Genomic DNA, 13,755 nt, shown 5'->3' with positions numbered 1-13,755 from the left:
AGAGCCCATGCTGAAAGAGAGAGAGTCTGCACAGTTACTACAGCTACTCTTCCATCTCGTAAAGCCCCCCTGAGCGCCAGCTTGGCTTTACCCCCAACAACTCCCTCCTCTCACGCGCTGAGAGGTCAGATGTCAGAGGTCCCCTGTCTGATTGTGATGATAATGTCACTCAGGCTGCAGAGCGTGGGGTGGGGCTGCTCTGCAGGACAGAATGTCTTTAAAAGGTGCAATTGGTGAAGAGAGAGACGAAGAGGAGAAGAGAGTGGTCCAGCAGGAATGTCATGTCATATTTCCTGTAATCCCTGCTCCTTTGGTCTGAAAACACAGCACTCGCTCCTAATGCACAATTCTTGTTACCCCAGCAACCTCACAGACAAACAAGCAAGACTGACACCCAACCAATCACCCCCAACCCCACCCTTGGTCCCCATGGCTATTTGTCATGGCTTGGCTGGGTTTATTTAGAGGCAAATTAACTATGTCTGGAATCCAGGGTGTCACTAAAAAATGAAACACAAATGTGGCACAAAGAGGTCTTTGAAAGAACCGACGATGAAAGTTGCTTAGAGGGCTGAAAAATACAGCACAGACTGACAGTCAGATTCCTCTCAAGCCACTCAGTACTGTGGGCATTTCACTACCAAGGAAAATCAAAAAGATAGAATTTTAACAGTCTGTTGATCTGCAAAGACCATCATGACTCTCCGTGGACAGAAAATAACTCGCACCAGGAAGTGCTGTGTGTACAAGCGCATGCTGATAAAGAGACTAAAATACTGGCTAAGTAGAATAAAGGTGTGTTCAGCAATGAAAATTAAGTGTACTGCTGTTTATTTGTGTGTGTATTAGTGTGCATGTGTGCACGTGTGTGTGGGTGGATTGGTGAGAGTGATGATAGCATTATTGACTGATACATTATTTTTCCTCCCTTACAAATGCAGAGTGAACAACGCAGCCAAAACACACATTCTTTTGTCTAGACCTGACTCACTGCCAACACACTACTCCCATAACTCACAAATCAGCGTGCTATCAGTGCCGGGACTGTGAGAGACAACTTTGTGTCGGTTCACCTGAAAGTCTCCTTATCAGGCTCTTTATAATCTTGTGGATTCTGCTGCCTATGGGAACACCAGGGCAGAAACTGTGCCTGAGCCCAACTTTATTTGTAGCGGATGTAAAAGGCAGGTGCAGACTGCTGTTGTGCAATGGGCCTCTGAGTCATACTTAGTGAGTGCCGACTTCTGACCTTTGAGGAAGAGAGTAGAACAGAGGAGGAGGAGGAGGTCTTTGGGTGCAGCAGAGGGATAGCCAGAGTGGGTAATCTCTCCGTGTCAAAACATATGAGAGTTTTTGCCAGCTGCAGTCCTGACACCATGCATCTGTCCACATCTGTCAGTCCAGCTCTCGGTGTCTGGCATTTCTCTCTCCTTCCAGACTTTAAGCCAAAACAACTGTGCTGGTTTGCCCATGGGACTAACCCAGTAACCAACGAAAAACACTCACACACATGGGCCATTTCACATCACTCAAGGGTCATCCTTCACAAACACATGCACGAACAGCTCTTCTTATCACACATTTTCAAAACTGCTGTGTGAAGCCATCACTGCAACAAAGCAAACACATGCAGCAATCACTACACACCAGAAATGTAGAGGAAAAAAAACTTACAACCAGCATCAGCCTCTGAGGATCGTAGTATCATGAATACAAAAAAAGAGAAGATCCAGTGAGAGAATTATGAAAGAAGAAGAAAGGAGATGGCAACTTTTTCAAACATTTAAAGAAGAAAAATTTAAAGTGCACTATAACACATTTTGTAAATTGAAATACAACATTTTTTCGGTATGCTGTGATTCTCAGTTGTTCTGCATCACGTAAGTGGATTTTCTAACTAAAACCATTTGATTTATGTAAGTGAGTTCTGTCACCTATACTTGTGTAACACAATGCCAGTTTTCCTGCGTTCTGGATCACTGAAGCAGGGTAACCTGAGCTCATCCTCTTCTATACAATAGTAGCTACTCTGCCAGAGGTCAGAGGGTGGCTCACCTGTGAACAAAGAGGCTGTAATCTCTGACACGGTTCATACACACAGTCATGCTCCACAAAGCAACAAGTATAAAGGATTCCTCCTATCTCTGATGGCATTTCCAAAGACAAATGGAGAGGAAAGAGCAACAACAAAACTGCCATCTTTGGACTTGGGGCACAATTTCAACTTCTTTGCTCCATGAAGAGGGCTAAAGTTGCTTACATTTTACAAATTATTTCACACAGAAAGAAATGTTAGAATCTTTAGGAGAACTCTTTCAACACTGTCTTATTTTTTCAACACAGCCTTCTTTCCCTCCCCCCTCTTTCCACAAGCAAGCAGGAACCAGCTCCTCTCCTTTATGAGAGTCCATACTGACACCACACTGCCAACAGGAGCCCATCCACACCCCCTCCTCCTTCCAGCAGCCTCTTCTGCTCTGCTCTCCTCAGCTTGGCTCTCTCTTTTTCAGCAAAGAGCCAGATTGGGGGTTGGGGAATGTTTTGTGGCCCAAATAAAAGAGCTAAAGTAGTCAGAACTCCTTTGTATGAAAGTTTTTTTTTTGAGGGGAGGGGGGGAGCAGTGACCCAAACAGCTAGTCTTTCAGGCCTGGGCTGTAGCCTGGCAACAGTAACCCATGGTGAGACGGAGCCAGAGTGAGAAGAAGGGGGTGATGAGAGACAGGGTTTTGTAAGGACAGTTGGAGCACTTCAGAGGACTGATCACCCTACATATGCAGGTAGCTCGGAGCGCTGTGCCGGACCAATTCAGTCTGGCAATTAAGTACAATCATATCCAAAAGAATTGGTGTTTTACTGTTTAAAGGACAAGATTTGTTTCAACAATTGTGTTTAGATACACAATGAAGGTACTGAAATGTTCCAAAGCTTTCCAGAACACCCCTGAACTTTATTATTAAACATGTGAGTACAAGGACATTTAACTCATTCTTTAGGAAAAGCTGGGATGCCCGTTAGTGAATCCTTTCCACCTCTGACAGCCTCTCAATGGTCAGATTTACATCTATAAGAAAATAAATCCAGGATTCCAAGGAAATGCCAGACATTTCATTGGCGGTGGAGACTGCACAGATCCACTGCACCAGGAGAAAAAAGTGCTAAGCGTTGCTAAGTGCTCAGCAATACTGCTATGAAAAGGGCCAGACACATGCTCGCATTTTTTTTTTTACTACTTTACTTGTTGTTCACACACTATCTAAACAAATTTGTGTCCAGTGTCAATCTGAAAGAATACACCCTCACATTTTTCAAATAGCAATGCATTTGCCCATAACCACATCGCATGAATCCCAGGGTCGAGGTCTTTCAAAGCATTCTCTATTGAACTCAACCACAAAACCCCACCCAACCACCTAAACTGAACCAGATTTTTGTAAAACTTTCAAAATTGAAGAGACCCCATCCTGAACCTAGCATGAAAGACCAACAACAAAATGACTGCTCCAGTGACTTTCTTAGTTTAGATTTCTCAGACCTACTAATAGCATGTATTGCTATTCATTCCATGTTAGACATTTTCTGCACATTGATTGTGGTTGAATAGAAGTACAATAACGTGATAAGATACAATCCACACTTAAAACTGTTGACAGAAACTGTCACACACATCGACCGAGAGCAGCACAAACTGTCCCAGGCTCATAGTCTTGATAGCTTTAGACCTGGGCTACTAACAAAGGTTTTAAGAACACTAAAAGAAAAACAGCCAGAGATTATTTAAATTTCTGTGATTCCAAGAAGCACTACAGAAGTTAAAGAAAGATGTGGGTCAGACAAACATGAGACATTTTAGAAAAGTACAACATACTAAATTAGTGTGGTGTGTTTGGTTTTCTTTCCATTGCAGCACAATATTTAAGACCCGAAATGTCTGAAAATATCTTCAATTAGGAAAAACGTAAACATTAGCAAAATGCTGTCTGGGTAAAAATCAAGTTTCTTTTGGAAAGAGTGCACAGTGGAAAAGTGAAAGCCTTTCCTGAATCATTTAATGATGGACCCATCCCTTCCTCTTCTTAAAGGGAGGGAGAGACTAGGAATATTTTGCTGACAGACTTCAGTTATTCCAATCAGACCTGCCTGAATGTCTCCTCAGAAGTCATTGTTTCCCGGATAAGGACAAACAGCCAGGGGATGAGACTTCAGAGGCAGCCTTATCCCTACATCCCCACATAAGCACGCAGTTCAGACATACGTCGACCCCAAAGGAATAATACACACATTCCAACAGGATATTCCTGTGCAAACTCACAGTAAAGGCAAAACCGACACTCCTTTTTGTAAGATATGCGAGAGAGTACATGAGCTTCGTCTCCGCATACACAGAAGGAAGTTTCAAATAATTTAAGAGGAAGCAATTTTAGCACAATGTATCCATGTAGTGAGATGGGAAGATGAAATAAAATAAGGCAAAATATGAGAAAATCTGAGGAGTGTGGAGGCCTTAATGCACTGAGTAAGCTGCTTAAGCTTCTCCGATAAGACAGGATGTGCGTAGTAGGGAGGTCAGAAGGCACCACTTCCTTTAACGGGGCCTGGGAACCACAGCTCCCAGTCTCCAGTCATGACCCAGAGAGAAGAAGGGACAACAAACCCAAATCTTCCTCCCTTGAACAGTGTAACCCCTTTGTCAAATAGTAATCATCTCCCAATGGACACATTTAAATCTAGTGACTCTGCAGTGCATCAGTTTTTAATGGATAATGACTTGACAATGGCTCCATCTGCCTGTCAGGGCAGCGTGAGTGATATGGTCTACATGTTGCCTCACAAAATTTCAAAGTAACTAATTGTGAATCAAACAAGTCATTCCAAACATGTAATTTTCAATGAGACTGGGCTGACAGTTTTGGTAAAGGCATTCCTGAAGGGGCTAACTGGGTGAATGGACGGGAGGTAGAGACAATAACCTGAAAGCACCAGAGGGAGAGGAGGAATCTTACTAAGCATTCCTTTCTAATCCACCATAAAGATGCCAAAGAAAACACTAGCCCTGAGGTGCCCTGAACTAAGTCAACAATATAATCTGTCTCTTTGCTACGGTCTGTCACTAAATATGTGCCTTGGCATGTGTGTATATTACCAAATTTTAGTGAATATTACGTTTTCAACATGTGTTTGCAACAGAGTTAATTTGTAGGTGCCACATTTCTCAATTGGAAAAGTGAAAGGCTACCCTGAAAAAAAAGGAATACTTCCTTATTGAAAAATGCAAAAGATTATATATGCTATTTCCTTAAGGACATGCACAGTTTTTGCCATATTTCTAAAAGTGAAACTGAGATTTTATTGGAGAAATAGCACTGCACACTGTTTGAACAGCCTGCTCCCAATCAAAGTCCAAGACGGCCTCTTTCATCATGTTTTAGGAAGCTGGGAGTTGCTACGGGGTCAAAATACAACACCCACAATTTATATTCTAACTCTGCTACTGAGGCCAAGGGCAAAGCATTTCTAAAACATAAAGACAACCACTGTGTTCGTCCACGGGTCTCGGACAGCAGAGAGGGCCCACATTTCATTCCATTCAGCTTTGCGGATCTGAGAGGAAAGAGCCGGTTGTAATCTGCGATCTGCCACTGCGTTGAGAGACAGAGGATGAGCTGCGAGAGCTCAGCCGCCGTGCTGCGACAAAAAGAGCAGACCTGTTTGCTGATGCACTGTGGGAGAAGCAACATGTGCTAGAGGGACTGTGGGCTACCGGCTTCATTCCTCCACAAGCTTGTCTCTCACAGTATGGGGGCGACTGACTGCTCAATGGCAGCACCTGGCCCTATGCTTTCCCTTTGTCAAGATCTGACTTCACTGGATTACCATCACAACATCCACCAGCTGTCCTATATGCGGTCCCCCCCCCCGCCCATTCCCTCCCTCCTTCCCTGCTACCCAGCCTCCCCTCTACCCATTCCCTACCCCCCAGTCCAATCCCTCCAGCTGGATCCTCTCTGAATGACACCCTCTCAATCTGCCTAATTATCTCTCCTCTGGCGCAGCACATTCTGCTTGCAGGGCGGAGCTGAGGGGACCAAAGGCTCTTCAACTGGACTTCCTGACTGCTCACCTAGAAGGCCACACTTTCTGTGACACTATCAACCCTTCACTGTCAAGTTCAAAACTCTGGGCCATGGCAAGCTCATAGAAAGAAAACATTTTTTTTTTTTTTTTTACTAAGTATCGATGCAAAAAAAACCCATCAGGTGCCAAGTTAAGTGATCATCATAGCAAGGCAGATTTAAAGAGCTGAAGTTTCTTTGCAACTTCTTCGGCTCTGGAGCAGACATGCACAACTACAACTACAACAGTGAAGGATATTCATCAGCTTAGGAGTTGGACTAACACCTAGCACAGGGTTACAATTTGTAACAAGGACTTAAAGACTCTAGTTTGCAACTGTGGCTGAAGTAATGTTACTAAGAATGATCCCTGGCCATTTATCATTACTCATTCTGCAATTATAAAGCGATTAATAAATCAGCTGTTGCAGCTAATATTTATATCAAGTTAGTGGGGACAGCTTTCATAAAGCCACTAGGAACCCATTAACAGATTTATTTATTTATTTTTTACTGGGTTACTGAAACAGGTGAAACTGCTATCAGAGACAGCGTTTACTTTTTAGCTGGGAATTACTAGTGATTCTCTGTTAGCAACAGTGGCCTGCATTCTTTATTAAATTACCTGGTGTGGAATCCACCTCAGAGACATAGAGAAACCCACAAGGTTTCCTGTACTTTAAAGCTAAACTGTGGTATTTTGTTGCTTTTTTTTTTCGGGGGGGGGGGGGGGGGGGGGGGGCAAGACAGAGGATACACTGGTATCTGGGACAGTAACAATAGCACCTGCCATATACATGGTACTACTGTCACTTGAGCTGCTGATTCCCGTAAGAAAAAAAAAAAAAAAAAAACACATTCTCTGGACAACTATGACGGACAGATAAACATTCCCTACAATGTGTGTGGTTTTGTGGAACAGCTGTGGTTTCTAATAGGGTGTTTTCCACTGCTTTTTAAAATTCCTTGCAAATGCCAAAGCATGTATCTGTATCTGCATTTTGGTTCTTTCTAGTCCATATTGCCCTTGCTTTGCTGTGGCCTTTCTTCCCTCGGTCCATACACCCTGTTCTGCGGTGCCAGGTTACAGCCAGGTATCTGGTGGAAGAAAGGATCTTTTCTGTTGTTTTGGATCTCCCGTTTCTGTAGGCTCCCAAGGGAAGGGGTGGGGTGGCTCCACCACTCATAGGACTGGTCTGACCACTCTCATGTGGCCACGCTCCGCTCCACTGCTCTGCCCTGCAACGGGGCTCTGTCTACACTGTGTGGTATGACATTTGATGTCCCTGTCCATTAGAAATCCTTTTCCTTTTGCACTCTAACTGCTTCTTTTTCTTGGCACTGAACCAACGTAGTAATTAAACATGGCCAACTCCTACACCTCTAACATGTACACAGACATGCACACGGCATAACAGACTGGAGGAACAAAAAGGGTGAACAAATGGAAGGAAAACACATTCCCTGTGATGTGATTACACTAAATCTAGAGGTTCTTGTATACACTAGGCCAAACATTGCGAGTGCTGTGTTCATTTTCACTCATCGTATAGGAGAGTTACTTTTGTGGGGGGTTACAAATAAATGATTTGCTCATCAATACAATGTTAGATATGCTGAAAAAAGGGGATCTGGTTGGAAAACATTATAGATTTACTCACTTAATGACACTCAATCATCTTGGGCTTGGCTAATGATTGAAAAAATGTGGGTAGTGTTTCACATGCAGCCAAGTTACACATTGGCTCGAGTGCAATGTCTCCTATTGGCAGAATAAGGATTTCAAGAATTGAGAGAAAATATGTGTCACCACATATGAGTGTATGTTGAGTTGCCTGACAAGTGTGTTCATTGTAGTGGTTCAACTTTGACCCCTGGAGTACAGAGAACTGCAAACCCTCATCAATAAAGTAATAAATCTACTGTTATGAGGGAAGCAGCTGCCAACCAAAGAGTTTTATTCTATCAGTGACTGTATGCCCTCCATCTGAAACACTCAGGCATGTTTCCTAAACTAAAGGGGTTTTGTTTTTTTTAAAAAAAAAAAAAAAAAAAAAGGGTAAAGACCCCCAGGCAAGACACTATAGGCTATTTAACTTGACTATTGTAACAGTTTCCCACACAACCCCCTTCACCAATTTGAAAAACAAAAGCCTTATCATTGTCAAAAGATGCAAGAGCTCAAAACTGCAGACACAGGCGAGAAACGAAGACAGTTCATCAAAGGAGGATTTTAAAAGTATTAAACTAAGGTTAAATTACTACAAAAGTAAAATAAAGGTAAACCACGCATGAAAATCATATATATATATATTGAAAATAGCAAGAAGAAAGACAAAAGGAAAAAAACAAAACCTCTTATTCAATGTGCAGCTTAATGCTGCCATTTATGCTTGACAAAGCTCTTCAACAGGTGCAAGAGATGAGGGTGGCAGCCAAAGATCGTGAGGCTTGTTGATGCTCGTCTGTGTAGGAATAATCAATTTGTGCCGTCTTTCACCACTTCTACGTGGAAAATGAACAGGCAACAGGATGCAACGAGGTCGTATTCACTTTCTGCTTCATCACACTGGAAATCAATCTTTACCCCGAACCTTTGAAGAACCACCTGACAAATAATAGTCTGTGTAAATCAATTCATACACAAAGCCAACACTTTGGGTTTGAATGATTTGCAAAAGCTGAACTTAGAAAGTGTTGAGCCAGGAGAAAACATGGAGGCATTGCTGAAAGGGAACTCTTTATCCTGGAACATCTTTAGATATATTGCACTTACATGCATCGAGAGGGTGAATCTAAGCATGTCCCTCCATTTTCACAAGGCCTGTACTTATCCACACAACGGAACCCTGTGGAAATCAAAGAAATGTGTTAGAGAAGCACACAATTGATAACACTTGTAGGCATCACTCTAAACTTACAGGACACACACTTGAGCAAATAAATCACAGCAAAACTGTAACTGATATAGTTATTGTCGATCTTTATAAACTCTCTGAAAGATATCATACTTTAAACCCTGATGGGGATGTCTAGATAGCAGGCCATTGCCACTTGTGGCATCTTGCAGACACACCCGCATGTTTGGTGTTTACTTTGCCGAAAGCAGATAAACATTTGTGTTTCCTTCATAGAGATGACTTAATGCGATTGCTTCTGCTTACAAAAAGGGTTTGTCTTGAGGACAATAAGTCACCAATGCTGTCAGTCATTGCTCAACCTTTAAAAAAAAAAAATCAGTACAACATTTTTTAAAACTTATTTAAATGGTCTTTTTAAATTTTCCCCTCTACACTTTTTGAGGGGGTTTTGTTAAGTCAGTGAAAGTGGCATCTTCCCACAGAATAAAAATGTACTTTCCAAAGAGTTTGGATGTTATTTGTAAAGTATTTATTTAATCTGCATAGCAGTAGGAGATGTTTTTTTTACAAAAACAATTGTAAATGCGAGATAATTTGACACGTGATGCGCAAATTAGAATGGTGTGTTCCAATAATCCGTTGTGCGCATTGGAAAACTTATATTATCATGCCTATAATTGAGATTGCTAATAAACTACTAAATAAATGGAATAAATGAATAATTTTTTAAAAAAAGTTTGGCACAAAATAGTACATATTGGTAGCCTAGATAGTCAAGGATAGCCTCAGTTTTACTTGGAAGCAGGCGGTGGATCGGCTGTCCATACATGTCCAGTCTACCGCTGGATTTAAAGCAGACCTCAGTGCAACAAGTGTGAACTGGACAATTAGTCTTACCTTCGCAAATGTACATAAACAATAAGAGTGACAGAATAATCCATGGAATATTCCCTTCCATTTCGGTGGAAAAGTTTCCAGCGTTTCAAGTTGGGCTTTTAGTAGAAATACATCCTTTGTTAAGTTCACATAAAAGTAAAGGCTCCAAAAAAATCGATGGGGATTTTTTCATAAAGTCAGCCGGAAAAGCGCAGCGTAAAGTCCCAATCCCGTATTATCCTCTGCAGCTCGGCCGTGGCTGCTGTGATTCTCCTCTCACCTCCTGGAACTTTTGAAAAACTTTTCCTTCCCGATCTGTCCCAGCGTCTGCTGAAGCTCCGCCCCCTCGTTCCTCATTCTCTCTCTCTCTCTCTCTCTCTCTCTCTCTCTCTCTCTCTCTCTCTCTCTCTCACCATCACACACACACACGCACACACGCACACACGCACACACGCACACACACACACACACACAAAATAATTTCATTTACCCCAAATACTGAAACAATGAATGCAGGAAAATACTGATCAAAACTCCAGCTACACTTGTGTTTGGTCCAAATCTAAGCACAGGAACCAGATATTTGATGAGACACTGTTTCAAAAGCTGCTTCAGTCAAAACACAACTTCTACAGCAGATTTGATCTTTAAAAGAGCAAATACAATTTGGCAACACTCCTCAGAAAAAGGCCAAGAATTATCTTCGACAAACCTGAAACCCAATAGTATACAGTGGACAATGTTCATTTTTAATTCTTTGCTGCAAATCTTGAACCTCAGACCACCTGTTCTTTTATAAACTGTGGTTATTTTGCTTGCACTGCCTACTGAGCACTGTTAAAAAAAATTTTATGCATTCACACAAAGATAATTACCTCAAATCAGATATATATTTTGAATTGATGGATAACAAACCCTAAAACTCTCAGATGCTGTTTAGTAAGAACAAGGATTATGGTAGCAGATTGGAATGTGTCCAACCCTGGGCCAGCTCTCCTGTTTGTTTGTGTGTTTACAGTCGATGAATTGCAGATAAGACAGTGAATTGTGTTTACATGGTAGCGTAGAGGCAGACAGTAGGCATTCCTGTTATCCCCTTAGCCCATGCGCTGAATTGGAGTCCTGCTCTCTTAGTCTAGCTCCCTCAATTCAGCCAGCATCCCCTCAGCCTATGGCAGCGCACTCATTTTCTACAGCCAGCATATAGTACCTCGGTTGTTCTGTGGGCACAGAGCGGAGCCGCTTGCTTACAGAGACAATAGCCTTGATTTGAATCATAAAAGCAGTCCAGCATTATGACACAGTTTCTCTCTGCAGGGGAGGGCAGCACACTAACATTCAAGCACACTGCCCCTACACCACAGTCCCCCCATCCAACCTCCCTCCACCACACTATTCCTGGTGCTGGCCTTGAATAAATTACAGGCATGGGTAGGGCCATGAATGTAGCAGGCTGGTTTGGAGTGAGGTTCGTTAGTGCGCGTGACGTCATCTATAGGGGTCAGTGAAAAGAGCTTGTTAGGCCTCGCAGACACCTGCTTCATTTGGCACCCACCGTGTGATGAAAGTTGGGCAGCGCAAACTTTTCAATAGCTGGATTCAGCTTTTTTTGTGCACAGCGGCACGATTGCTTAGTCCTGTATTCTTCGTTAGCACTCGGATATTGCTGACTGACAGTCTCACCCTATCATCATCTAACTGCAGATGATCATGTGTTTCTTTCAGTGTCAACAAGTGCATACTAGATAGTAACATGGAGGTAATACAAATATTTATTACAAGGAAGTGTAACAAGCCGTGTTTTTGTGTTTTCATCTGCCTGTGAAATATGTCTTTCACCACTGGGGTTGTCGTAGTAGACGCCCTCCCAGCTCACCCTGGCAGGTGTTGGCAGTATTTTGACTGGCTTCCAGTTGGAGGCGATCCCAGGGAGAGGTTTCCCATTGTGCTCAGGGTCAGACACTTGTATTTACAGTATGCTACTATCTGTGCGCTCAGTCTACCAATGCACTATGTGCTTGCATTCCACTGAAAAACAGAAGGCCTTGATCATCCACCTGGAAAATAGCTGCTGGCTTCTTCATGTCTAACAATGTTGTTATTGCAAAATCTCCCAAATAGATGCTGTCATCAATGTACTGTAATAAAAGCACTGATAGAAGAATGTGATGAAGACCATAACATCACCAGGACTGCAGATGTGTGTGTGTGTGTGTGTGTGTGTGTGTGTGTGTGTGTGTGTGTGTGTGTGTGTGTGTGTGTGTGTGTGTGTGTGTGTGTCTGTCTGTGTGTGTCTGTTTTTTAAAGAAATGTACACTACCATTCAAAAGTTTGGGGTCACTTAGGAATGTCCTTATTTTTGAAAGAAAGCGTTTTCTTCAATGAAGATAACATTAAATGAATCAGAAATACAGTCTAGACATTGATAATGTGGTAAATGACTATTGTAGCTGGAAAGGGCAGATTTTTAATTGAATATCTACATAGGGGTACAGAGGAACATTTCCAGCAGCCATCACTCCTGTGTTCTAATGCTACATTGTGTTAACTAATGGTGTCGAAAGGCTAATTGATGATTATAAAACCCTTGTGCAATTATGTTAGCACATGAATAAAAGTATGAGTTTTCATGGAAATTGTCTGGGTGACTCCAAACTTTGGAACAGTAGTGTATAATAGAAAAAGTTAAGTTTAGTAATAGCAGTACAAAGAAACTTTCATCCAATGACATAAAAAAATACAAAAACAGTTATTATTAATATTGCTTTCTCTTTCTATTCTTTTAGCCATTTCATGTATTTCATTCTCCATTTTCCTGTTGCTTGATCCTCAGCCCTCCTGAGTAATTAGACATCCTGCAGTCAACTTTCAAAGAGTGCTGTTGAAAGGTCTGCAAAATTTCCAAATTTTCCCAATCCCAAGCCAAAAGGCTTTGTTTGAGAAGATTACAACACGCACATCTTGACTCCATAACACAGAGCCAATGAGAACATTTCACTTTGTCTTTTCTCTCTGTTTTCGTTAGTGGAAGTGGATGTTTAAGTCCTTCACTCTGGAAATATGACCTCTACTTTAATGTTTCAGAAATAAAGAGAATACTGTATCTAATCACATACTATACTCTGCAAATTGCAATTTTGCTGAATTCTTAATCTTGTGATATTTGTCTCTGTGTCTTCTTTCTCTTTCTCTCTCTACACGCACACACAATCACTGACACACAAATAGAACAAATAAGTCAATGTTTTGTTTGTATTGGAGAGAAACTGTGAGAGTGGAAGCCCTGGTGACAAAGTTCTCGCGCAGGACTCAGGGGGAATCTCCAATCACACAAACAAAGATGTGACAGGTCAGGATTTATAACTCTGTTCTCTGCAGGAAAGAGAGCAACAGTCCTCTTTGAACAGTGCTCATATAGGTAAATCTAAAGAAAAAGGTCTTCTGCATTTAATTACTACGTATTGGTATTCACATTTATTGCAGAACCAACTTTTACCGGCACCTTTCTGTTTTTGTATACCCGGCTGTAAAAGGAAATTTGTAATTCCTCTCTTTGAGCATTTAATACCTTGGGATACCATGCACTATTGTGACATGCATTGCTAACAGAGAAGCTTTTATTCAGAGTTGCATATGAATGATACTGTGCTTTTGCGGTGTCAAGAGTAATAGAAGACCAAAGCCTGACAAGTAAAGACCACCCATGGGTGAAAAGCGAAATGGTACTCATGCTGTCACTGCTCTTCTTAACCTGGTCATGCCTTGCACACAGCAGGGGAGTGTGTCCTTACAAGGCAGGTAAACCAACATAAAAACATTTGATCTAAAGCTTCAAAGAATTTTTCTCAAAAGAGAGGTAAAGCTTCATAACAACAGTGTAATGTAAGAGCTCACACAGGCAAGAAAAA

General features: G+C 41.9%; 1 protein-coding gene across 1 annotated transcript in view; it reads right to left on the bottom strand.

The window, feature by feature from the left end:
• Nucleotides 1-10,127, bottom strand: part of notch3 (notch receptor 3) — a 28,708-nt gene extending 18,581 nt beyond the window's left edge. Inside the window, exons 1-2 of the mRNA XM_023279581.3 lie at nt 9,869-10,127; nt 8,887-8,959 (exon numbers count right to left, since the gene is read on the bottom strand). Coding sequence (XP_023135349.2) covers nt 8,887-8,959; nt 9,869-9,929 — 134 coding nt within the window. The 5' untranslated portion in view covers nt 9,930-10,127. The remainder of the gene's footprint in view (nt 1-8,886; nt 8,960-9,868) is intronic.
• Between the last annotated feature and the right edge of the window lie 3,628 nt (nt 10,128-13,755).

This window comes from Amphiprion ocellaris, chromosome 19 (genome assembly GCF_022539595.1).
Source record: "Amphiprion ocellaris isolate individual 3 ecotype Okinawa chromosome 19, ASM2253959v1, whole genome shotgun sequence".
NCBI lineage: Eukaryota > Metazoa > Chordata > Actinopteri > Pomacentridae > Amphiprion > Amphiprion ocellaris.
Note: the sequence above shows the minus strand (reverse complement) of the source record. Positions and strands in the feature narration are given on the sequence as shown.